Genomic DNA, 26886 nt, shown 5'->3' on the forward strand with positions numbered 1-26886 from the left:
TAACTGCGGCCATGACATGGGCGTCGCCGCCTGTTCCTATGCACAGTCCAGGGTTGCAGGGGTTAACCTGCCTTGCAACAGCCGGGTGTGGTCGAGTCTTTGATGGACGTGTGTGTCGACCAATGGGCACTCGGATTGGGCAGCTGGGTTATCTGCTGGTGACCGCCCCTTGCCTATATAAGGGGGCTGGGCTGGACGCCTGGCGCTCTATGATCACATTTGAAACCTGAAATGATGTGTGTGTACATGTATGGGTTCCAGCCTGTAAAACTGAACTGCCCTAGCTAGTAAATGACCCCTGAGATAGCAATGCCACTGTTAGTCAGGCAGCATGCTGCCTTGTATGTGTGTGGTGTAACTCAGTAGGGTCAGCTAGCATTCCTTCTCAGACAGGTTGACTGGGAGTGGGCTTGGCAATAGTTGCCTGGGTGGTTGGGTGGAACTACCACACACAGGGTTACTTGGTCTCTGGCTACTCCTGGAGTTCAGGCTAGCCAGTTTGTTTATTTGTGCGGCTGCTCTGACTGCACAGAGCTCTGTGAATTGCAACAGAGCACACCTGGTCATTTAATTTAGCTGGCAGTGACAGGAACTGTTAGTCTGTATTCACACCAGGTTGGTTGCAGTAATGGCCCAGAGGGCTCCGTAGGGTTTTATTTGTTTATTTTTTTTAATAAACCCTGCTGACCATAACACTGGTCTATACAGCCTGCAAAAGTAATGATTATCTTTTACAAAGCATTGCAATACATTAGCATTGTAATGCATTGCATTAGTGATCAGACCTCCTGGGGTTCAGGACCCCTTAGAGCAGGGGTAGGCAACCTTTTTTGTTCGGCGTGCCAATTTAAATTAAAAAATCAAAGATGAGGTCCTCGGAGTGCCGGGTAATAATTGTAAAGCTGACGACACCTACACTAAAGTCATATAGCACAAACCACAACATAGAGGTGCTGTCATTCTGTGCTCCCAGCCACATGCACTTAACACTATTTGCCTGGATACACATGTTCTTTTCCTTTAGAAGCAAAGTAAGTACATGCGTAACCCACAATTAGTGGTAATGTATGTGACTGGGAGCAGAGTAAGGTCATACCTGTGGCAGTGGACACTAGCTGTCGGACACCGACGGTAGTGTGAACGCTCCCTAAGTGAAACGCAGATTAATTTCAGTCACTTTTAGTTCCTGGCGGTGCAGTAACAGCAAAACCCCAGCCAGGAATTAATCGGTGTCACACTTTCAACAAAGTGAATGCACTGGTGCCCAGGAACTGGATTTGGCTTTAATTGCATCTAGTTACAGTGTCACCACCCAATAGAATCACACTAAGGCTGAGGCCCCACATTACAAAAATGCTGATTTTTTTATTGCAGATTTAGCTGCGTTTTTTTCCCGTCAAAGCCAAGAATGGCTAGAAAAGGAACGGGAAATATATAGGAAGCTTCTTATATGTCTCCCTCCTGCTCAATCTACTCCTGGCTTCGGCTCAAAAAAACCCAGCAAAATCTGCAACGAAAAAAAGCTGTTTCTGCAACGTGGGGCTTTAGCCTAAGGCCCTCACGTTGTTGGAACACAGCTTTTTTTGTTACATATTTTGCTGTGTTTTTCTGAGCCTAAGCCAGGAGTGGATTGAGCAGAAGGGAGACGTATAAGAAGCTTCCTATATATTTCCCATTCCTTCTGTAGCCATTTTTAGCTTTGGTTGAAATAAACCGCATCAAAATCTGCAACAAAAACGCTGCGTTTCTGCAATGTGGGGCCTCAGCCTTGCGCCTCCTGCATACAAATGGCACAGATGTGGTTTTCACTGACCTATATGTTAAAATGAATTGACAGGGCTGCAAATGCAGACAGATATAGGGGATGTATAGGACACATATAGGAGACGTATAGGACAAATATAGGGTACGTATAGGACAGATATAGGGGATGTATAGGACACATATAGGACCTGCTCAATAGTTTTCAGCTCTTCAATTTGGCCCAGATACACAGCCACAAAAAGAATGGCTGTATATATGGATCAATTGAAATATACAGGTCTGTACTTTATCCACAGTTGTAGATAAAGAGTCTGGTCATGTGCATTGCAGGTTAACTCAATGTGCCTCATATTAATAGCAGTTAACCAAATCATGTCCCTCAGATTAACCCCCTGTGTGCTTTACATAAGGGACACTGATATGTGAGACATATGGAGGTAATAAGTGAATATCTTCATTATATAGATCCTTTATTAGTATCCCCATATGTCTCACATATCAGTAACCCTTATGTGAGCCACACAGGGTTAATGTGAGGGACATGATGGGGTTAACTGCTATTAATGTGAGGCACATGGAGTTACTAAAACTAAAGTAATAACCCCAAATGCCTGACATTAATGAGAATAGTTAGTAACACACATGTACCTGGTGTTTTTACTTTCACTTTGCTTCCTCTCATCAGGACTGCAGACGGCAGGAGCTCCTCCTCACGTGTAGCAGCAGGTCCAGGGAGCCTTTATCCTGTGCAGTGAGAGGCTCACCTCTGATTGGTGGGCAGTGAGAGAAGGGGGTGTGTCCTACACAGCAGCTCTACCAGAGCACTGAAGGGACGCTCTCTCTCTCAATTAGTGTATGAAAGTTGCAGGCTGGCTGCCGTGCCAGCAAAATATGCCTCGCGTGCCAGTCTTGGCACGGTTGCCGACCCCTGCTTTAGGGGGTCTAATAAATGCAAAAAAAAAAAAAAAAAAAAAGTAAAAAAAAATAATTTTTTTTAAAAAGTATTAAAAATTCAAATCACCCCCCCCCTTTCCCTAGAACACATATAAAAGTAGTTAAATACTGTGAAACACATACATGTTAGGTATCCCTGTGTCCGAAATCTCCCGGTCTACAAATCCATAAAAATATTTTTCCTGTACTTTACCGTACAGGAACAATATTTTTATGGATTTTTAGACCGGGAGATTTCGGACACAGGGATACCTAACATGTATGTGTTTCACAGTATTTCACTACTTTTATACTTTCCCGCCATAGCGGGAAAAATAGTCAAAAGTGCCAAACAGAATATGGCGACTTTTAGAAAAAAAATTTTTTTTAACACAGATTTGGACTTTTTTAAGGGGTTAAAATGTAAATAAAACCATATAAATTTGGTATCCCTGGAATCGTAACGAAACACAGAATACAGGGGACATGTCATTTTGGTTGCACAGTGAACGCCATAAAACCGAAGCCCATAAGAAAGTCACAGAAATGCACTTTTTCTTCAAATTCACCCCATTCTGAATTTTTTTCCAGCTTCCCAGTACATTATACAATAATTAATGGTGGCATCATGAAGAAAAATTTGTCCCGCAAAGATTAAGACCCCTATGGCTCTGGGAGCGGAGAAATAAAAAAGTTATGGGGTTTAAAAGGAGGGGAGTCAAAAACGTAAATCAAAAAATGCCATCGGCGGGAAGGGGTTAAAGTTACTCAAGGCAAAGAAGATGAAGGTGCTCCAGGACTGGCCAGCTCAGTCGCCAGACATCATTGGGGTGTATTGGCAGGGTCGGACTGGCCCACCGGGGAGTCGGGGGATCCCCCGGTGGGCCCCAGCCTTGACTATTACCGTAGTGCTCATTTCCCCAATGCAGAAGCATTGGTCAGGGGCCCGATCGGGCTTTTCAGTGGCCGGGTCGGGCTCCTGAACCAATGCATTTGCACTGGCAAACTGAGCACTTGATAGTGGCAGGGGCCGGATCTGTAAGCTCGGGGCCCCGGCTGCCAGCAGCACTGTAATGGTTAAAGATGGCCGGCTGCCAGCAGTTTCACAGGGCCCCGACACTTACACCGAGGGGCCTCCTGCCAGGGAGAACTGAAGACTCCGGGACTGCAGCTGCAGTAGCTATTGCTACCTTCCTATGTAGAACTCTCTGCCCGGAATTCCCCCTCCCCCTCCCAGCAGTGAGTCATCGCTCACATCGTACTGTGAGGGGACAGAGAGAAGTCTGCTGCTGCGATCCGATCATCATCTTTCTACTTCACAAATGTGAGTATATATATATTTTTTTTTTTTTCATTTTTTGGTAAAATGTAATGTGTAATATGTATATGTGTCCATTTTTTTAACCTTTAAGTCCTATCATGGTGTCTGTCATACACCACTACCATACACATATCATTATGATAGACACCATGATAGTACTTAAGGGTTAAAGTCTGTGTCTTGTATACTGTGTGAGGACTGTATGTTTGTATACAGGTATGTGTGTGTATATACAGTATGCTATAATAATGTGTGAGTGTATGTATATAGGGGAGTATATATAGTATTCATATATGTATATATATGGCTTATATATGAATGTATATAAATGTATATATGCTATAATAATGTATATGAGTGAGTGTATGGCTATATATAGTATTCATATAAGTATATATTTGACTTATATATGGTATACTAGCATGTGCCCGCGACTTAGTCTGTGGGTTGGTTGCGGCGCTGAGCCACTTATATGTAGCGAACTCATGGTAGCTATGATCCGCCGCCCTCCTTACGCCATCGGGCCTCCTCCCTACTTACGGCTTGCCCCCCGCCCCCCCCATTCCCCGCGCACCAGGGCTCTCCCCCCCCAGGTCCCTTCCCCCATACATGCGCTACTGCGCCCATGCGCCTCCCCCCCCCCCCCCCCCCCCCGTATGTCTGCCTGCGCCCATGCCCCGCTTTCCCTTGCGGTGCGACCGCAGCCGCCCCTCCCGCTCACAGGTCCCCCCCCCCCTCGTGCTCCGGTTGTGTGTGTATATATGAATGTATATGTATGGGTGCATTCACACGATGTAAAATGGAGAGTGATCTGGCACGTATACGGCGTGTCAGATTTTGCGCGCTCAAAAAGATCCCATTGATTTCAGTGGGAGTTACGATCGTATACACCACGTTATTTTGCGCCTGTAATTTTGCAGGCGCAAAGTAACGCGGCGTATAAGCGTGTAACTCCCATTGACATCAATGGGATCTTTTTGAGCGTGCAAACTGCTGACACGCGTAGATGTGCCAGATCACACTCCACTTTACATCGTGTGAACGCAGCCTATGAGTGTCTAAGTAACTGTTTTTGGAAATCGCAGCATGTCACTTATACCTACAGAAAGACCGGTGGTGTCCCTATAGGTATAATGGAAGCAGAAAGTCCTCAGAGGAAACCTCTGTGGAGTTTCTGTAAAAAGTGCTGCAAGAAGACTGATATGTTGCCGCCAGGGGTTTTTTTCCACAGCGCTTTTTGGCTGTGGGACGCTGTGCTAGGCCTTGTCCTTATAGTGTGGTGTACAGTATTTTGAGATGTTAAAGAGGAGCTCTCACCACCTGGAGTACATGCGGTTTTATACACTGCTAGAAAGTCAGAATTCAGCACACTGTCGGCTTTCCAGATCTGTGCCCCCATTGAAGAGCTATCAGTGCCAGTGCCGTAACTCTTCACTGTCAGAAGGGCATTTCTGACAGTCTGTCAGGAACGCCCCTCCTCACAGTAGGGTCTATTGTGCTGTACTGTGAGTGGTGAGGAAGGCCCCCTCCTGATAATGCTCGTCCATAGACAAGTACTGGGGGGGGGGAGCATTCCTCACTGCTCAGCTTCATGGCTGGGTGGTAAGGAGCGCCCCCTCTCAGAGTACAGCGCAATAGACGCTACAGTGAGGAAGGGGCGTTCCTGACTGTCAGAAACGCCCTTCTGACACTGAATAGCTACGGTAATGGCACCGATATCTCTTCACCGGTGGCACAGAATGGGAAAGCTGAATTCAGCGCTCTGTCAGCTTTCAAGCAGTGTATTAATCCGCCTGTACCCCAAATGGTGAAAGGTCCTCTTTGAGGATTAGGCACAACAGTGAGACGCAGTGTTTTTCATTGAGCTTTTGTCCCCAGCACCCTGTTGTCTCCTGCCTGTGTCTGTTCAGTCTCATGGTCTTATTTCTGGAAATCCTGCACCTAATTAGTCTTAGTGATCACATGAGGTGCAGGACTCCCAGCAAGGAGGCGGCGGCACGAGACTAAATGGACACTGGCAGCGGACAACAGAGTAAAGGGGACAGGTGAAGGCGCTTTCTATTGATTTATTTTTTATTTTACACCTCTCTCCCAGCACATGGGTCGCTCCAATTCCTGGACAAATCTTTAAAGGATTTACCCATCTTTGTAATATTGATGGTCTGTCCTTAGGATAGGCCATCAATATTACATCTGTGATGATACAACAGCCAGGACCTCTGCAGATCAGCTCTTCCAGGACAGCGCGGCTGCAGGTAATGGTAACATTTCTAGGAGCCATGCTGATCACTTTCCATACAGTGCATAGCAGTAGGTTTAGGTAGTATGTTGTTGTACATCGTATGGCAGGTGAGCAGCATGGCTCTCGACATGTTATTAACTTTAGCCGCCCTGTCTCGGTATCGCTGGTCTGCAGGGGTCCTGATGGTGGGCCCCTAGAAACAATTCCACTGGTGGGCCCTAGACGCCCCAGTCCGACCCTGTGTATTGGGATAAATATAATAGTCCGTGGAGTCTCATCTTCCTCTTATTTGATGACAGCTGGACACGTATTGGGCAGCGATCTCCACAGTGGCCTCTTCTTCTCCCAGTAGGATGTAGAGTTTCCTCTTCTCGTCTGCAGATATGAAGTCTGGGATGTGGGCAGAGAGTCTTTGGTAGTAGACGGCCCTTACAGCTGAGTATTTGATGCAGTGTAGCAGGAAGTGGGTCTCGTCTTCTAGGGCCCCCTGGTCACAGTGCTGGCACAGTCTGTTCTCCCGTGGCTTGTACGTCTGCCTGTATTGCCCCGTCTCTATCTCTAGGTTGTGGGCGCTCAGTCTGTACCGGCTCAGGGTCTGTCTGTGCTTGGGGTGGCGTATTCTCTCCAGGTAGGTGGCCATGGTGTAGTCCCTTTGTAGGGATTGGTACACGGTGAGTTTCTTGGAGTTATTTATTTCGTTTCTCCATTCTTCAATGTACCGCTCTCTGTTTGCCTCTGTGGTCGCCTTTATTTCGGCCTTGGTTATCATGTGTTGGTGTTTTTGGTTTGGTGGTTGGCTGCTGTTTGGTTGGTGAGTGTCTGGTTTGCTCAGGTGGCTTAGCCATGCTTGGTGGTGGTAGGAGTCGGGCTTGCTCCCCTGGATGTGTGCCTGGAAAGCTAGTGCCCTCTTCTGTATGGTGAGCCATAGGGGGAGTCTGCCTAGCTCTGCCCTGCAGGCCATGTTGGTGGTGTTGCGATGGACATGGAGCAGGTATTTGCAGAACTCCAGGTGGAAGTTCTCTGTTGGGCTGGAATCCCACTTTGACTGGTCTGGGTAGGTGGCTGGGCCCCAAACCTCACTGCCATAGAGAAGGATCGAGGAGATGACAGCGTCAAATATCTTCAGCCAGACCCTCACCGGTGGTTTGAGGTGGTACAGTTGTCTTCTGATGGCGTAGAAGGTTCTGCAGGCTTTTGCTTTCAGGGTTTCTATTGCTGCTTTGAAGCTTCCTGATTGGCTGAGCTCCAGCCCCAGGTAGGTGTAGCTGTTGGTTTTCTCCAGTGTGGAGCCGTTCAGTGTGAATTGTGGGGTGGGGGCTTTATTGTGGCCCTTCTTCTTAAATACCATGACTTTGGTCTTCTTCTGGTTGATGGGTAGGGCCCATGTGGTGCTGAATTTTTCCAGCACTGACAGGCTGTCTTGGAGGTCTTTCTCGGTGGTGTCCTTTTCCCATTCACCTTCACACTGCACTGGTTTCTGGTGTAGGAGCTCTTGATGACGTCGTACGTTCTTCCTCCTATTCCACTCTCTAAGAGTTTCAGGAGCAGGCCTGGGTGCCATACTGACTCAAACGCCTTCTTAAAGTCTACGAAGCAAGCGAATATCTTGCCTCTTCTGGTGTTGTGGACGTGCATCTTGATGAGGCTGTGCAGGGTGTAGATATGGTCTTTGGTGCGGTGGTTTGGCATGAACCCTGCTTGGCTCTTGCTGAGGACCCCGTGTTGTGTGAGGAAGGTGAGGATTCTGTTATTGATGATGCTGTTGAACAGTTTCCCCAGCGTGCTGCTGACACAGATCCCTCTGTAGTTGTTGGGGTCATAATGGTCCCCATTCTTGTAGATGGGGGTTATGAGGCCTTTGTTCCAGTCTTGGGGGAAGTGTCCAGCATTGAGCACGAGGGTGAATAGCTTTGCCAGTGCCGCGTGTATTGCTGGAGGGCTGTATTTGATCATCTCTGGTAGGATGCCGTCAGGGCCACTGACCTTTTTGCCTTTCAGCAGGACAATTCTTTCCTGTATATCTTTTATGGTGATTGGTGAGTCCAGAGGGTTCTGGAAGTCTTTGATGACTTTCTCCATGTCCCTCAGTTTGGTGATTATCTGTTGCTGTTCTGGAGTTAGGTCTTCTTCTGGGATGTTTTTGTAGAGACCTCTGAAGTAGTTGAGCCAGATATTGCCATTTTGGATGTGGAGAGAGTTTTTCTTGGGCTTTGTGCCCATGTGGTGCCAGGTCTCCCAGAATGAGCTGTCCTGGAGGGAGTCCTCTAGTAGCTCTATTTTGTGGGAGAGGTACCTCTGTTTCTTCTCTCTGAGGGTGCCATTGTATTGCTTGCATAGGTTGTTGTAGGCTTCCCTTGACTCTCTGTTGTTGGGGTCTCTGTGTTTCTGGTTGGAGGCTGCCCTTAGAGAACGGCGTAGAGCCTTGCAGTCGCTGTCAAACCATTTGTGAGACTGTTTGTTAGTCGGTTTCTTGGGCTTTGTCTGTTTCAGGCCTGCTAGTTCTGCCGTGGTGTACAGGATGTTACTGAAGTCCTTCACTGCTCGGGTGACCCCTTGTTGGTCTGGCTGGTAGGAACTCATATAGAAGTTTGTGAGCAGTTCCTTGATTTCGGGTCGGTTAGTCGCATTGGTGTATTCGGTGGCCCGGTGACTGGCCCATTTAAAGAATGGTGGCAGGTTGTAGAGACCAATCTGGTGGGGCTGCTGTGTGAGTGGCTTGTCAGTGGATATCATGTACAGCAGGATCTGGTTGTGGTCTGACAGGTGTGTCTCAGGGGTGACTATGAGAGCATCTATGTCTGCTGGGTCTGCGTCTGTGATGATATAGTCCACCACGCTGTTGCCCACATGGGAGTTTAGTGTGAAGCGTCCCTGAGTGTCCCCTCTGGTACGCCCGTTCATTATGTACAGTCCCAGACTCCGGCACAGGTTCAGCAGCTGTCTCCCGCTCTTGTTGATGACTATTTCATAGCTATTTCTTCTTCTCTGTGCAGACTCCAGGTGGTGGACCTCGCCTACCGGGATGTGCAGGTTTCCATCAGAGGACAGGAAGTCTTTCTCTGTTCCAGTCCTGGCGTTTAGGTCGCCGCAGATCAGCACTCTGCCTTGGGACTGGAACTGGGCAGATTCCCTTTGTAGGACCTCATAGATGTCTGGGTTGTGGTAGGTGGACTCAGATGGGGGGATGTATACTGCACAGAGATAGATGTTGTGTTGGCCGTTGAGGATGGAGTTGCTTATTTTTATCCACATGTGGTTGTCACCGCGTTTGATGGCTTTCACATGTTCTTTAAGCTCCTCCTTGAACCATATTAGTATGCCTCCTGAGTGGCGGCCTAGTTTGGTAGTCTTGCTTTTCCGGGCAGCGACAGAGAATTCCTTGTAGCCCATGGGTGTTAGGGATTCATCTTCTGTCCAGATCCATGTCTCTAGGAGGATTTGGATGTCTATGTTTTTTAGTCTGTCTATAAAGTCTGGATCGTTTGGTTTGGATCCAAAGGCTGAGGCGTTCAGCCCTTGGATATTCCAGCTACTGATAGTCAGTGGTGTCATCTTTGGTGGGTATACCTTGTAATGAGCTGTCCTGCAGAGGACGGGCTGGGTTCCTGATTGGTGGCTATGTTGTGGATCCCAGTCTGGAGCAGTGTGTTGCACAGGGTGCTGAACATGGTTCTTATCTCCTCCATGTCTGTGCTCAATATTTCAGCGGTGAAGCCAATTTATTTTCTTAACAAAAAAAACATTTGGGAGGGTTTCAGCTTTCATAGGCGTCATTTCTAAAACCAATGGCTGAATTTAAAGTCAGTTTATAAGCTTAAAATCTTAATGATTTAGAGATGATCTGCAAAGAGGAGTGGACCAAAATTCTTCCTGACGTGTGCACAAACCTCATCATCAACTACAAAAAACGTCTGACTGCTATGCATGCCAACAAGGGTTTTGCCACCAAGTATTAAGTCTTGTTTGCCAGAGTGATCAAATGCAAAATGCAAATGCATTTCTAAAATTTATACAATGTGATTTTCTGGATTTTATTTTTGATATTCTCTCTCTCACTGTTAAAATTAACCTTCCCTTAAAATTATAGACTGTTCATGTCTTTGTCAGTGGACAAACCTATAAAATCAGCAAGGGATCAAATAAATATTTCTTTCACTGTTTGTCTATGTCGCTGATGTATAATGTGGCACTGTGGTGAGTTTGTGCCTAGTTTGTTCATGTAGATACTGAACATGTGTATGAATGCAACCATGTAAATAGCGAATGTGTGTGTGTGTGTGTGTGTGTGTGTGTGTCCATGGATGTGGTCAACATGTGTGAACAGGTCCATCTGTGGAAGTGGAGAACACGTGTGAATGTGTTCATGGACGTGATGAGCATGTAGTTGTGTGCACAAGGCTTTATTAAAGCTTATCATATGTGATATTGTATCATAAGCTGTGTATCTAGCCCTATTCACAAAACTGCTTAAAGGGTGCACAAACAAGAGAGGGTAACTAAGTGTACGTTCGCACATACACTCTGCATCCTCTTTCATACGGCAGTAGAGTGGGCCTATAGAATCAATTCTATCGGTGGGCCCCAGATACCCCAGATCGACACGGTCCATGACATAAAAATTTTAGTTACCTGGGAAAATGTATTATTCCTTTTTAACAGAGAATGTTTTAAATGAATGTTCTGCTGTCCTTAAAAATCATATGAGCAGGCAGGTCAGCACATGCTGAAATATTCTGTACTGCTTTGATCATTGTCTTAGTCTGATACAACATGTTCTTTTTTTTTTTACTCATCACAACACAGGGATGAGAACAGTGTGCAAAAAAGTGTTCTAACCTAAATCAACTTCCTAATAGAGAGTATTTGGATTATTCTTACAAATAAATAAAACTTAACAGTTTAATTTTGTTTACATTTTGACAAGAATTGTAGACATATAAGTTATCTCCTTTCATTTAGCTTCTTCACAGCTAGTAATATACTATTACTGCATTTTCCTTGCAGTTTTATTAATACCTTGACAGTTTTTTTCCTTATTTTCTGATAATTCAAATGGCTGCACATGTCACTTTATAAAATTGCCACTGTAGCAACACAGAAAAATGATATTATCTCTATAAGGGCTTATTTGAGTGTCCATTTTTTCATCTATGGTTCATACAAACAGAACATTGATCCATTATATCCTGACCTGGTTGGATTACAACTGACTCTTTTTTTTTATTTCATCTTTTCAGCTTTGATGTTGAAAATGGCCTATCAGCAGGCAGAAGCCCCTTGGACTCCCAGGCTAGTCCAGGATCTGGACTGGTTCTACAGGGCAACTTTCCGCACAGCCAGAGAAGGGAGTCATTTCTTTATCGTTCTGACAGTGACTATGACCTTTCTCCTAAAGCCATGTCCAGGAATTCGTCTATTGCAAGTGACTTGTGAGTATCAATGAAAACAAGTTTTCTCTGGGTTACTTAGCAGGTTCAGAGAATGTATAATACTTTTCATAGTAAAATATGGTATAGGAAACATGGTACCAGGAGAAATAGCCAATTCTATTGATATTAATTGGTATAAAATTATATATTTATTCCTTGCTAATACTACTAGTACCACCAATAAAAGGTCAATTGTAATTTAAAGTGTATGTGCGCTTAAAATAATTATAAAATAATATAGAACATCAATATTCTCAGAGTTTTTAAAGAAGTGTAAAACAGGAGAAATAAAATAGGATGTGAAAAAATAAAAAGGAAAAATGGGGGTAGATTAAGCGAGGGTGACTTGTGTAACCTGGAGTCCCAGATGAGCTAAGATGATTATCAATCCAAGGATACTAACTCAACCCATGTAGAGGACCCAAAGAGTCTCACTCAAGACATAGGCATATATGTTTATAGTGTTGCATGACATTGTGAGATCTTTCACGTGCATAACGTTATATGGGGCATTGACCCATTGGCACTTAGTTGTGAAGTTGGCAGCCAATAGCTTATGAAGAAGTCCAGGAAGAGGCCTTTTTTGAAGGTGGTGATAGGACTTGATAGGACTTGAAATGATGTAATGTAAAAGAAACTCCAGACAGCAAGCTATAAATGCAGCTCATTGTAGTTCCAGTAGATCTCCTCCCATCTCAGTTTCAAGGGATGACAGATTTACAGTATGGAGCACAGAGCCTCTGGGTGACCTCTGGGTAGATGTGATGAAGAAGCACTGGAGTATCATACCATCAAGATACTATCTTAAGGTTGTTTTTTGGAATGTACAGGAAATAGAAGATTTATGGGTAAGAATCTTGTCCTAGTCTGTACTAAATAAGAAGCGTCATAATTCTCTTTCCCATCATAAGTAGGATAATTGGGCTGTTCCCCAATCCCGAACAGTAGTTAATATTGTATAACAAAGAGCTCAAACGCAACAAAAGAGTCTTTGAAGCCCACAGTGTTTCAAACTGCATAAAAGCAGACTTAAAATTCATGTGTGGGGATAGGGGAGATAAAGCTGCTAATAAGCAAACCCTTGACCAATACATGACTGATCTAATGGACAACTAAAATGTGCAGGAAATACAAATGCAGAATGCTGTATTTTGAAAAGGGAAGTGAGGGGTTGGGAAGTATGGAAATAATTTAATGAAATTCCTAGTATGCAAAATCCATAGAGTGTAGAGAACAGAATAAATCATTTCAAATATACCAGGCTCAGGAGCTTTGTCAACTGCATCAGGGAGGAGAAAGGGAATGTAATAACTATGTTCTTTTTTTGGGCGTTTAGTTGAAGATGATGTAACCGGTCCATTAGACTGTCAAAAAGTGATCCACTATGGTATAAGGCAAAGTGTGGGAGCCCTGTCTTCCCTTCTCCTTTTACCTGTATAGGATTTGGCAGCACTCTGTCAAGGGTGAATTACCTCCTATAAACGTCTGTAGCATGGAGTATAATAAAGTGTTGGAAGCCTTTAGGAAGTCACAAGGATAATGTCTGAAAAAAATAGCAGGCAGGATAATATGTCCTTCTTGAGAGTATGAATCCTGTAAAAATAGAAGGGGAATGAGTATCATGAGTCCAGACTCTTGCCAATAGAAAGCAGACAGAGACTAAAACTTAGGTGAAACACATCTGCTGGGTTGATAGCAATCTGCACCTAAGGTATTTAATAGGGTTTAGTCTAGTTAAAGGAGAAACAAAATTGCACATGACTTGTCCCCATCTGGGTGAGGTTTACATTTAGAATCTCTGACTTGCTAATATTGGACTTAAAGTCATAAAGATCTTCAAAGCAAGAACACTTGCTGAGTATATTTGGGAGGTCAGTCCTTGGATTTTAGATATAAAGAAATAGGTGTACTGCAAATAGAGACATTTTGTGGAATATAGTGACACCTAAAGCGTAGTAAGGAGTTTGCTTGCAATTCATATGCCAAGAATAGCATTCTTTAACAGGGACAACAGGGGCATCTCAGTCTAGTACCATTTTTAATTCTACAGACAGAAGAAAGAGAGCCATATTCACAATGATACACATACAGGAAGCTGCAAAGCAAAACTATAGTGATTTAAGCCACCACTGATGGGAAATGTATCTGTTGATCTCTCCTTTAGGCATGGAGAAGACATGATCGTGACCCCTTTTGCTCAGGTATGTAGTTTATCTATGAACATATAGGTGCACATTACTATACATGTCCTGAGTTTTTCCTCAAGTATCCCCATAGGTTTATTTAACCTCAGTTCTCCTCCATATTTTTTTTACATTAAAAAATGTATATTTCAGGATTTGCAATAGCTTCCCTTTAGTGAAAACATTTCCATTTAGTCATGTTGGAAAATGTAAACTTCATAAAAACACAATCATAATTACAGGAAAGAAAAGTTGCACATCACTAAAATGAAAAGTGAGAAAGTCCATGTGATATGTACAAAAGGTAAATCTACATTTCATGATGTGCATCTATGACTCTGTTTGACAAGTTCCATAATCTAATTTTCCTTTGCATTTTCTTACATTGATTGCTACTGTAACATTTAGTGTCAACTAAGGTTATATTCAATTCTGTGGCAGAGTCCCCATCACAGTGTCTGCTGAAAGTCAGTAGAGGAAAATGTCCTGCACAAAGGTCTTTTTCCTCTGCCAGTTTCAGTTTTATAATGAAGAACACCTCACGGGCCTCATTATGGTCAATGGGATTGGTTGGATTCCTTCTGCTGTTTTAAGCAATCTGGCCCTCCTTGGGTTTTAGGTCTCCCGATGAACGCCAAACAATGTAGAGGCAACGCTAGTGTGAACCTAGTGTAACTTTTCCCAAGTCCATAAAGGGTTTTCTGTCCCCAAATGTTTTTTTTACACTGATGTCCTATCCACAGTTGGATCTCACACTGATCAGCTGGTCTGGCAGCCTTCTGTTACACTGCTTATATTAAACTAATGGGATCAAAGCACCAGCCCTGTCCACTGCATAGCAGTGGTTTCAGGGAGTTGAAGACCAGCTCCTATTACTTGAATAAGAGAAGTCTGAATGTGCTCCCTGTCCACTACAGATCACTAGGAAAACTGCGGACATTTTGTGAAAAGTGAAGTGGGAAAAACTGGAGTGCTTTTTGGCTGCGACTCGCTACATGGGGGTCTTAGCCTTAATGTGACTTTTTACATATAAGTAAGGTTTTTTACCTCTTTACCCAATCTACCACCTACACACCTCCATATGCTTATTTTTTTCTATTCATTGGTGAGGGCTGGTTTAGAGGACAGCAGAGGAGATTTTCTTAACTTAGGTTATATAAGCACATACAGAGTAGCAAGCAGGGACAGCCTAATGTTTGGTGCAAAGGAATGTAACAGTGTAATGGACAGTGAGAGATGCAGTTCAGAAGACAATCCACTCTACAGGAAGAGAAGGCAGCCACATCTCGGTTTCTCTTCTTGTCTCCTTCAGCCTTCCAAGAAGGGCAAGAGCCCAGAAACCACAAACCACATTATATATAGACATTCTAGAAGAAAATCAAAAGAACACCAGAGGGGACTATAATATGTATATAACGCTAAAATGTAGAGAAACAGGAGAACTTTTTTAATGATTCCGAGAAAAAACTTTTAATGTTGTTATGTTGCGTGTGAGCAAGAAAATATGACTTTTTTCCTTTAACAAGCTACAATTAATGTTTTCTAAGGGTGAATTCACACTGAGTAAACGCTAGCTTATTCTGAACGTAAAACACGTTCAGAATAAGCGGCGTCTAAAGCAGCTCCATTCATTTCTATGGGAGCGGGGATACGAGCGCTCCCCATAGAAATGAATGGGCTGCTTCTTTCACTCCGTGCAGTCCCATTGAAGTGAATGGGGAGTGCCGGCGTGTACGCTCTGGCATGAGCAGAGCTTGCCGTATACGCCGGCACTCCCCATTCACTTCAATGGGACTGCACGGAGTGAAAGAAGCAGCCCATTCATTTCTATGGGGAGCGCTCGTATCCCCGCTCCCATAGAAATGAATGGAGCTGCTTTAGACGCCGCATATTCTGAACGTGTTTTACGTTCAGAATAAGCTAGCGTTTACTCAGTGTGAATGCACCCTTAGAGTGAAGATACTGATTTCAGTTAGTTAGTTAGCAGTTGGTTTTGAAATAACATAATTATTGAATATATTTTAGGTTTTGGCCAGCCTGCGAACTGTGCGGAGCAACTTTGCAATGCTTACTCACCTTCAAGACAGAGTATCTAACAAGTGAGAGATTATTTCTTTATTTTTGTATATTTTACTGTTCAGTTTACATAATTACTACCACTGATAAAATTACTTAGCTCCAAAAAATAAGTTTAACAATATAGCATATATTTGTATATCAAAATATAGGTACCTACAGAGAATACAGTGGTCTTTCATATTACAAGTGACCATAACTCTGGAATTAGTAATTAGTTCTGAAGACCCTAAAATGTTACCAAATATATACTTGCACAATTAATAGAGATAGAGCAAATTCTTACACATAAAATTATGTATAGTGCATCTGAAAAATATCATGGAGCTGCTCTCAGCTTGTGGTCAAAAGAGCAGTTCGTTGCACAGGTGAAAAGAGGTACAGAATATATAGTGCCTCAGTGTTCTGTACAGTCAGCCATTCAGTGCATGCATTTCACTAAGGCTGTTTTCACAAGTACTATATGCTTTGTGAAATAGAAAATGATAGACATACATCATAGTGTTTTTAAATTTGCGATCTATGTGCAATTCATATGTCAACCATTTATTGTTTCAGTCTCACCTAACAATGTATCAGTGAAAAACAGACAACATTCAGATGCTATCCATGTGCAGTACTTGTTTTTCAGACCCACAGACTTAAATGGCCAAATTGATTAGGAAAAAAAAAAAAGGCATGACATGAGTCTGTGAAAACAACGTTGTGTTAAAACCTTCTCCCAAGCATTGCATGATGAGTCTGATTTCAAGTTACAATGGTGTGGAAAAGACCATTGTATGTTAAAAATATTGTATCCTGAGGTCATTGTAATTTGAAGGACCACTGTATTGTATCTCTGATTAACCCTTTTCTGACATCTGCTGTACATGTTCAACACTGTGAGGAAATACTTGCCAATATCTATTATCACTTGTTTGCCCATACCCTCTCCACCACCACATGAATGCCGGGTCAATTGGTTGCTCTGCTCCAAAATCTGAGTATACCTATTGAGCCCTGAGGTAGAGCCCATTATGGCATTGGTCAGTAACTAATAGGTATATAATACACTATAATACAGAGGTATTAAAGAACAATATTCCAGCATGCAGGAATGTCACATATCATCAAAGCAAAGTCGACATCATATTTATGACACATCGTGAATGCTGCAAAGACAAAATAGTGCCATTAAAATTACCACTTGTGAAACAAAAAAACAAGCCATTATAAAGTTATATTATTAGAAACATTTTTAAGATATGGGCGTTGGAAGGCATGGATGAAAAATTAAAAAAATTGCTGTATCTTAAGGGCAAAAAATGACTGCAGGTGTAAGGGTTAAACATTACTCCATTTGCATTAAGTTTACCTATTAGTCACTACATAATGTAGCATTTATAAAATGAATTATGGTATACAATGGAACCGCATACCTTATAGTACTTTAAGTACCAGCATCTTCACTGGCATAACAAAAATCTTATGGGCTTGGATGCACAGTTACAGTTACGGGTGCTCCAGCGGTATCTCAGATACTTAAAAGGGAAACAGCTTTAATACCCACAACTACAATTATCAAGAATATGGTGAGTGAGCAGCACAGCGCCTGGCATATGAAAACAATAACAACAATAGAAACAATACTGGGAGCTACATGCTCTGGGAAATAGCTGATCTGCAGGGTCCTAACAGTCTAAGAGATATAAAGATCAGTGGGGGTCCAACACCTGGGGCCGCTGCTGATCAATTCTTTGAAATTACTGTGGTGCTTTTGTGAGTACTGTGACTCCTATCCCTAATTACATTGCACAGCATGTTTTATAATCACCAAATAATATTATTACAGTCTGTGATGGCTGCTATAAAACAGATGGTGTGTGATGTGAATAGTGAAGGGGCCCCCACAGTATTATATGCCCAGCAGTGTCCCCCACACAGTATTGTATGCTCAGCGGTGGCCTCCACACAGTATTATATGCTCAGCAGTGGCCTCCACATTGTATTATACGCTCCACAGTGGCCCCCATACAGTATTATATGCCCAGCAGTGGCCCTCACACAGTATTATATGCTCCCAACAGCCCCCTTACCCTCCGGTGCTATTATTATACTTCAGACCCCAGAGTATAATAGTCGGAGGCTCAGGGAAGTTGAATAAAAATAACAAATACTAATACTCACCTTGCCCCCCATTCCTGTGAATCCTGGCTCAGTCAGGCTGTCTTTAGCATCTTCAGACGTCCCTGCTGAGGCCTGTGATTGGTCCTCAGCAGTCACGTGGGGGCGCACTGACGTCATTACGCTGCTTTGCCTCATGTGGCCATTGGGGCCTAATCACAGGCTTCAGTCACATGATGGAACAGCCCCAGAAAAGATGCTGAGCCCAGAAGTGAGTATAAGTATTACATATTTTAAGTCACCACCCCTGGGCTAGCATCTTTTGGAAAGGAGCCCCTTTTCATTTACAATATGTATACCGGGCAGGCAACCAGGCTTTCCCTGACCGCTATCATAGTGGTCTGGGGTGCCAGTCATCTCCAGCTGGCCACGGGCCCCATACCCTTACGAGCCCGGGCGCACCACCTGCGACCACAATTGTTACGTCAATTGAGCATCTTTAATTACTGGCTGCCTTTTTGTATGATGGGCTTTTCTGTTAGTTTTGATATCCTGTTTGATGTTTTGCCTATTTCTCCAGGAGATCATCAGGCAACAATCCATCAGTGGCATGTAAACCAAATCTATCTGGTAAGGATAAAGGTGATAGTATTACTACCTCAAAAGTAGTTATTAACTGAGATTATACATAAATCCATATACTATCATAGTAAAGCAAAATTGATTCTGCATTTCGTAGCATATTTTAATCATTTTACAGGGACTTTGTCACATTGAAAATGGAGACCAAAGCGATAGAATGATGTACGGAAAAGATTTTATATAATTAGTAATTTATTAATCTAAACCTTTATTTTTTTATGGGTTTAGGAAGTCAGTGAGCGTTTCTACGCAGCTCCTAGTAACAGTTTATATACATATATAACAATATCATAAATCTAGAACTCACCAGAGGGCAGAGGTCAAAAATTTACAAAGCATAGTCTACCAACCATCAAAGAACAATGGAAAGGAGATCACAGAAATGTATCCAGTTTAAGGTGACCTATACCCTTACCCCCTCCCTCTTGGCTTCTCGGCCAGGTTACAACTGTGACCACTACAGTTACAACTCCTATAGTTATGCCAGTGGATGCATTACATGATGTGCTACAAAACTGTTTAGGATATATTGCACAGTTCAGCAGAGAGAATAACCCTAGTTTACACAGAGGAAAAAGAGAGGAAACAATTGACGTCAGACATTCCTATAAAAATACCAGAGGACTTGTATCCAGAGGATTGTTCCTCTCCCAAGAGGCCCCACTAACCTTTCAGTTCCTGCAAGCAACCCCATAAAAATGGAAAAATTTAACTTATTCAACCCTTCTATTTAATGTAGATTAATGATTGTTCTCCTTCCTGAGGTGGTCAGTCAAGCTGGACAATCTGACGCAACCCTGGGAGCTGACACATAATTCCATTTTTTAGTTTCAGATTTTTGCTTATGCCATCTTTCTGAGTCTGAAAGACCATTAATGCATTTTGACAAAGTAACATTTGTACTAATAAGGTTAATGCATTTGTAAAGTTACTCTTTTAAAGAGCCACAGTTCAGCAGTCTACAGAATATAGTAACATTAACATCACTGCATAGCCATTGTGAATGTACATGGATATATCTTGCCACAGCAATTCTCTAATATTTTGTCATTATAAGGCTGAAGGTCCTTTTACCTAGGCAGATAATAAGCCCTTAATGATGAATGACAATGTAGCAAGTCTCTTGTTCACCTTCATTTACATGCTGCAGGGAGGTATTTTGTGCTAAATACTGTACACAGTCTTTTGGTCCCTGCATTTTCCACTATGTTTGGCAGTACAGCCCGTTCAGATGGAGAGACGTACTGCCCTTTAGATGAAGAGATGTACTGCCAACAAGTGATTGATACCTATGTCATGATAAACTATATGATCAGTGTCATATGAGTAAATTATTGTTTGTAGCTCAATCACTTGGCATCTTTACAAAGGACAGTGATCAGGTTTGAACGTTTGGTACAAACAGTAGCTTAGCCACTTATTGTGACTATTCACTTTCATCAGTTCGGATGCAAGCAGTACAGCACCATGATTTTTAACTATACACTGTATGTCACAGCCAGAGTTGCTGTGTAGCACTAGACTTAACCCCTTAAGGACACGGTCAAAAAATGCCTTAAGGAGCCACCTCATTTTTCAAAATTCACATTTGTCATTTTATATGCCAATAACTTTGAGATGCTTTAACTTACATAAATGATTTTGAAAGAGTTTTTTCTTGACACATTGTACTTCATATTAGAGTTAAACATTGATCAATATTTTTGGAATTATTTAAAATAAATAAAAAAAATAAATTAAAGATTTGGAAAAATTAGCAATTTTCAAAATGTAAAATGCTCTGCTTTTCAGACAGATAGCCATAGCACCCAAATATATTAATAAATATTATCTACCATATCTCTGTTTTATATCGGCATCATCTTTTAATCGTCCTTTAATTTATTTTGGAGTTTAGAAGGCTTACAGTGTAGCCGCAATTTTCCAGATTTACAAGAAAATTTTCAATAATATGTTCAATTAGCTCTAAAATTAACACATTCACAAGGGGTTAAAGGAGAAAATGCATCTCTTAGTTATGCAATTTTTCCTGAGCATAGAAATACTTCACATGTGGATGTAAACTAACGTATGGGTATATGACAGCACACAGAAGGGAAGGAGCAACACTTTGTGTTTGCTGGAATAGTTGTCAGGTGCTATGTGTCATTTACAGAACCCCTAAATTACTAATATAATGGAATACCTCCAAAAGTGACCCCATTTTGGAAACTACACCCATCAAGAAATATGTCAAGTGGTATAGTGAGCATTTTGATCTTACAGCTGTTTCTCAGATAGTATTAACATTAAGACATGTAAATGAAAAAATAGGGGATAAAGTGACATTTCAGTAATTTAAAATTTTCACATTTTAAAAGAAAAAAAGCACCCCACAGTTTGTTACACAATTTTTACTGAACACAGCAATACAGAATATATCCTCCTTTCTCTCCTCCCACTTTCTCAAAATTAACATGGAGAAAACAGAGTTCATCATCTTCGCCCCTCTCAGTCCAGCCCATCTACCTGACCCATCTATCAGAGTTAATGGAACCATGCTTGCCCCTGTCCCACGGGTCTGCTGCCTCTGGATAACCCTGGACTCTAACCTATCCCTCAAATTACACATAGAAACCTTCAGCACCTCCTGTCGCCTGCAACTCAAGAACATCCATCAAATCCGCTCCTTCCTCACCCCAGAAACCACAAAAATGCTAGTTCATGCCCTCGTTATCTCCCGCTTAGACTACTGTAACATCCTTCTCCATGGCCTCCCTGCAAATGCTCTTGCCCCCCTCCAGTCCACCTTAAACTGCTCTGCTCGCTTAATTCGCCTCTCATCAGCTGCTCCCCTTTGCCAATCCATTCACTGGCTACCCATGCCCAGCGAATAGAGGTCAAAATACTAATGCTGAAGTACAAAGCCATCCACAACCAGTCCCCTCCATATATCTCTGACCTAATCTCAAGTTACCTGCCTACATGTAACCTTAGATCCTCCAAAGACCTCCTACTCCACTTTGTTCTTATGTACTCTTCATACAAATGTCTCCAAGACTTCTCCCGTGCATCCCCCATACTCTGGAACTCCTTACCAAGACACATAAGACTGACCCCCACAATCACAGGCTTCAAGAAGGCCCTGAAGACTCACCTATTCAGAAAGGCCTACAACCTCCAATAACACTACTGTCACCACACCACCATCTGAACAGCCTCTTCCCTCATAGATTGTAAGCCCTTTCGGGCAGGGTCTTCTATCCCACTGTGCTAGTTGGTCACTGTTAGTATTGTCATTGCCTTCTGTCTCTTGCAATGGGCCAGAAGGCAGGTTCACCAAATGTGAAGAGTAGTGCTTAAAGCGTCACAACCTCTAAAACAAAGGGGTGAGACCATAGGGTATGTGAAGGAGAGAGAACCCGTCGCTCCATATAGACATAGTCTCTCGAAGTTTGCGAGAGAAATCTCTGGATTAAGTGAGGTGAGAGAACATGGGAAGTGGAAGACCTAGTTAGTCCTGAAAATAGTCTTTGGTGAAGACCCACTAGTCACAGAGGAAATCGATTAGACGCCAAAACATAGCATCTCTCCATCAAACAAACACCTCAGGACATAGTCTAGAAGGAAAGAAGGCATTGTAAAACAAGAGGAGCAATGGGAAAGTTGGACTTTGTAGTCAAAAGCTAAAACGAACCCTCTTCCACAGTTTTAACATATAGTCAGTAATCTTAGCAGCCTCTGATATTGAATGGGAGGCTGACCTCGAGGTCCAAAGTAAGGCTTATAGGGAAGTTTGCGCTACTAGTGTCATCTCTAAGGCAACGCATTGCAAGTAGTCTGTCTCTTTAAAGATAGCGCAGAGCTGTGATAGCCTAGCAGCAACATAATACATATAGAGATGAGACACAGACAGTCCACCCAACCTAATATGGAAATAAACAATACATCTATGAAAAAGTGAATTTGCAAATTTGAAATTAAAGATTTCTTTCTGTAAGTTGCTAGGAAGGAGGAGGCTACCGGAGTTGGTAGGATATGAATATAATAAAGGACGCAAGCTGAAGTAACCATTTCAACTGAGTGAACTCTACCAATCCATGAGAGGGTGGGGCAGTGCCATGCAACAAAATCTTTCAAAAATCTATTATATTCATTTTTCCCACTCCTCACACACAAATATCAGGGTGAGACTGGATGGCAATGGATAGCGGTTCTATGGCCAGAGCAAACAATGCAGAGGACAAGGGGCAACCTTGTTGGGTGCCACTACAAATATTACTAGGCATCGGGGAATCTGCAGGCAGTTTTAAATGGGCAATGGGGGTCGCAGTAGAGAGTGTGAAGGGCAAGACGTTTTACTGGGGTTTCTCCTCAGCAATCTGGCTCACACTGAGCTTAAACTTGGAACCCAGGCCTCCAGTGCAGCAGCACTGTCTCTGGAGTTGGGTCCCAGGTATGGATGTCGTTTTCAATCCTGCTTTTGGGTTGCACTCCAGCGCCCTTTACATTCACATCCTCACACCAGTTATGGCCATGACCCTGATGGATATGGGCAAGGTACATCCAAGGCAGGTTGTCAAAGACTTTCTCAAAATCTAAAGCTAGAAATGAAATAGGTTTATGATGAAAGTTAGCCAAATGAACAGTGTTAGAATTTTCTAACATTATCAGAAGTTGGTCTACCCGGGATAAACTCTACCTGGTCGGAGTATATTAGGGGCCAGAGGAGGCCGGGTGGCTAGGATAGAGGAGAATAATTTTATATTTAAGTTAAAGTGATGTGTAATTAGTGGGGGTAGTAGCATCTTTAGTGGGTTTAGGAATAACTGTAATGGACACTCTAAGAATGTGCTGGAGAAATTTCACATCTTGTAGTATGTAATTGAACATCTGGAGGAGGTGAGGCGAATACTTCTAAATTTTTTTATAGCATTGAGAGAAAAAAACATCTGTTCCGAGGGCTTTCCCATTTTTAAGGGCATCAATGGCTGAGTACAGTTTCTTCCTAGTTATGGATTCATTCAGAGAAGTAGCCTGGAAGTGGGGAAACAGCAGGGAGGTGGAGAAAGTAGGCAATCTCCTGAGGGCGGGCTATGGTAGAGGCAGAATAATGGTTCTGGTAGAACGGGAGGAATTAAGCATAGATAGAATTAGGCTTGGAGATCATGGTACCTCCTGACTCCTGTAGTTGATAAAAAGCGTTTAAAGGGATTCTATCATTGGGAAAAGTCATTTTTAACTAAGCACATACTTGCATAGCCTTTAGAAAGGCTATTCCACAATACGTTTTGTATGCAAATCGCTTCAGTGGTTTTTGAATGAGCCCATTTTTATTCATATTCTAATTAGGCTCTTGGTACATCCCGGAAGTCTCATCGTGCACCCTCGGCTATTCTTTGCCTTGTATGTGTACAGCACAGGCTGCTGATGATGACTCAGCTTCCTGCTTGCACCGACATATGAGGGAATTACAGAGGAGTGCTGGCTGAGAACTTCCTGTGCTGGCTGGAAGCTAATTAGCATATGAATAAAAACAGACTCATTCAAAAACCACTGAGGCAATTTACATACAAAAGGTAGGTGTGGAATAGCCTTTCTAAAGGCTATGCAAGGATGTGCTTAGTTAAAAATGAGTTTTCCCAATGATAGAATCCCATTAAACACTTTTTATCAACTACAGGAGTCAGGAGGTACCATGATCTCCAAGCCTAATTCTATCTATGCTTAATTCCTCCCGTTCCACTAGAACCATTATTCTGCCTCAATATACATAAGCTCATGTAGCATCGAGGTGGATAGGAGGATCCTATTAATTCAAGCATAGTCATAACGTGTAGGCAAGGAGTATGTACAGAATCTTTTATTCTTATTAAAGTTCCGCCAGTCATCTGACACATTGAGGGACAGTTTGAATCTGTCCCTTAACCCAAAAAGACCCCCCCCAAGTATACTGATAGTGGTGTTTGTGGGGTTCCCGGTTCCTTATCACAGCTCGGTAAGTAAATAGGGCCCGTTACCTGCTGGAGTTACTCCAGCAGGTAACAGCCTATTAAAAAAAAAAAACATCAGGGGTATGCCAGGCCCCCTAATGTCCCAGTCCTGTGGCAGTCACTACCCTGGTAGTTACGCCACTGGTGGAAACTATTAACACAGATGTGTGTCTTATTCTTGTAGCTGTTATTTTGCTGGCAGCTGTTGACAAAACAGAATGGAAATCATTACTTTGTTAAAAATGTCAATTCCATCATAAGCAGTGATCATACCATCACTTCATAAGCAGTGCAAGGGTTAAAGTGGACTGCAATGAGTTTGCAGGTTTGTTGTCTTGGTGATTTGGGTCTGGTCTCCTTCCTTACATCCTTTACCTTCTCCTCCCCTCTATTTGCTTACTTATTATCTTTACATGGGAATCTGCGTGCACCAAAATCTTGACTAGATATTCAGAAACATGACACAAATGCAAATCTGTAATTTCAGTATGTGGTAGCTTTCCTTTTCACAACCAGATTTAAGTTCTTTTTCAGTCACACGTGTCTTTGAGCACATGCACATCCACATTGTATAGAAACATTCAGAAGACACGTGATATTTATCTGTCATGCAGCCTGATCACATGAAAACACAATGGGCTATAGGAGGTGGTTCTTCCTTCTGCAACAGATAAGCCTGCTCGGCTCTAGTCACTATAGAAACACTACAGTAGTTCCCTATACCAAATATTTACTGCTAATGCATCCTCACATCAGTTACATATTACATATTTACATTCAGGACATGTCACTGAAAAATTCTGCCCTTTTTAATTATGTTTTTTCCACATTTTCCAGTCTACAACAAATACATAATCTAGAATGATGTGTATGTGAATTGATTCTGCTCTACAAATGTGTAACAGTCAGCCTGTATATGGATATTGCATATAAAGTCCGTGTTCATCTTTTGAGACAAAGAGGTTATATGTTGTGTGAGAGAGTGAAGGGTGTGGTCTGGAAAGACAAGTATATTCCAGCCAGGCACCAGGGAGGTCAGCTGACCAATCAGGCCCTAATAACAGTCTGAGGGTGCATTCACACTGAGTAAACGCTAGCTCATTCTGAACGTAAAACACGTTCAGAATAAGTGACGTATAAAGCAGTTCCATTCATCTCTATGGGAGCCGGCATACGAGCGCTCCCCATAGAAATGAATGGGCTGCTTCTTTCACTCCGAGCAGTCCCATTGAAGTGAATGGGGAGTGCCGGCGTATACGGCAAGCTCTGCTCATGCCGGAGCGTACACGCCGGCACTCCCCATTCACTTCAATGGGACTGCTCGGAGTGAAAGAAGCAGCCCATTCATTTCTATGGGGAGCGCTCGTATGCCGGCTCCCATAGAGATGAATGGAGCTGCTTTATACGCCGCTTATTCTGAACGTGTTTTACGTTCAGAATGAGCTAGCGTTTACTCAGTGTGAATGCACCCTGAGTGTGAAGACTAACAGTGTGGCACCACACTGACAGAGTTGAACTGTCCAGACCAGACCTCCAAAGCAGATACTGTGCCACCCGTTGTTGTTGCCAAGGTGGGAGACTGGTAGCCAGTCTCCTGTATAGTCAGGGAAAAGTCTCCTTACGTTTAAGTTAGTTTTCTCAGCCGAGAAGGATTTTTGTTTTTTGCTTATCCTGTGGCTTTGCAAAAGCAGTGTATGTGCTACATGTGAATAAAGCCTGAACTTGTGCGCAATCCAGTGTCTGTGTCCCTGTTTCCTGCACTGCTACAAGCATTTTTAGATAAGCACATACTTGCATAGCCTTTAAAAAGGCTATTGTACGCGTACCTTTTGTATGTTAATCCCCTCAGTAGTTTTTGAATGAGCCCGTTTTTATTCACATTCTAATTAGCCACCAGCGAGCACCGGAAGTCTCAGCAAGCACCGGAAGTCTCAGCAAGCACACTCTCTGCTGTGCGTAACTGCAATATTTTGCCAAGCAATTTTTCTGGACTTTAAATGTTGTGTGCCATTCAAAAAATAAGTGCTAAAAACTTGGATATGGCTTTACAAAGAAAGAAAATCTCAGTAACTATCAGTCTAAATGCATACATTTCTTTCATTCATAGAGGATGCTATTCAGAAACTGGCCATCGAAACTTTGGAAGAGTTGGATTGGTGTCTGGACCAATTGGAGACACTACAGACAAGACACTCAGTCAGTGAGATGGCCTCAAACAAGG

General features: G+C 42.8%; 1 protein-coding gene across 4 annotated transcripts in view; it reads left to right on the forward strand.

Moving 5' to 3' along the window:
- PDE4C (phosphodiesterase 4C) overlaps positions 1–26886 on the forward strand; it is a 259677-nt gene that overhangs the window by 197273 nt on the left and 35518 nt on the right. For all 4 annotated transcript variants that reach the window (XM_075283034.1, XM_075283053.1, XM_075283043.1 and 1 more), the window contains exons 2-6: positions 11498–11689; positions 13854–13890; positions 15898–15971; positions 18632–18681; positions 26773–26885. In XM_075283034.1, coding sequence (XP_075139135.1) covers positions 11498–11689; positions 13854–13890; positions 15898–15971; positions 18632–18681; positions 26773–26885 — 466 coding nt within the window. The remainder of the gene's footprint in view (positions 1–11497; positions 11690–13853; positions 13891–15897; positions 15972–18631; positions 18682–26772; position 26886) is intronic.

The sequence above is a fragment of the Leptodactylus fuscus genome, chromosome 1 (assembly GCF_031893055.1).
Source record: "Leptodactylus fuscus isolate aLepFus1 chromosome 1, aLepFus1.hap2, whole genome shotgun sequence".
Taxonomy (NCBI): Eukaryota; Metazoa; Chordata; class Amphibia; order Anura; family Leptodactylidae; genus Leptodactylus; species Leptodactylus fuscus.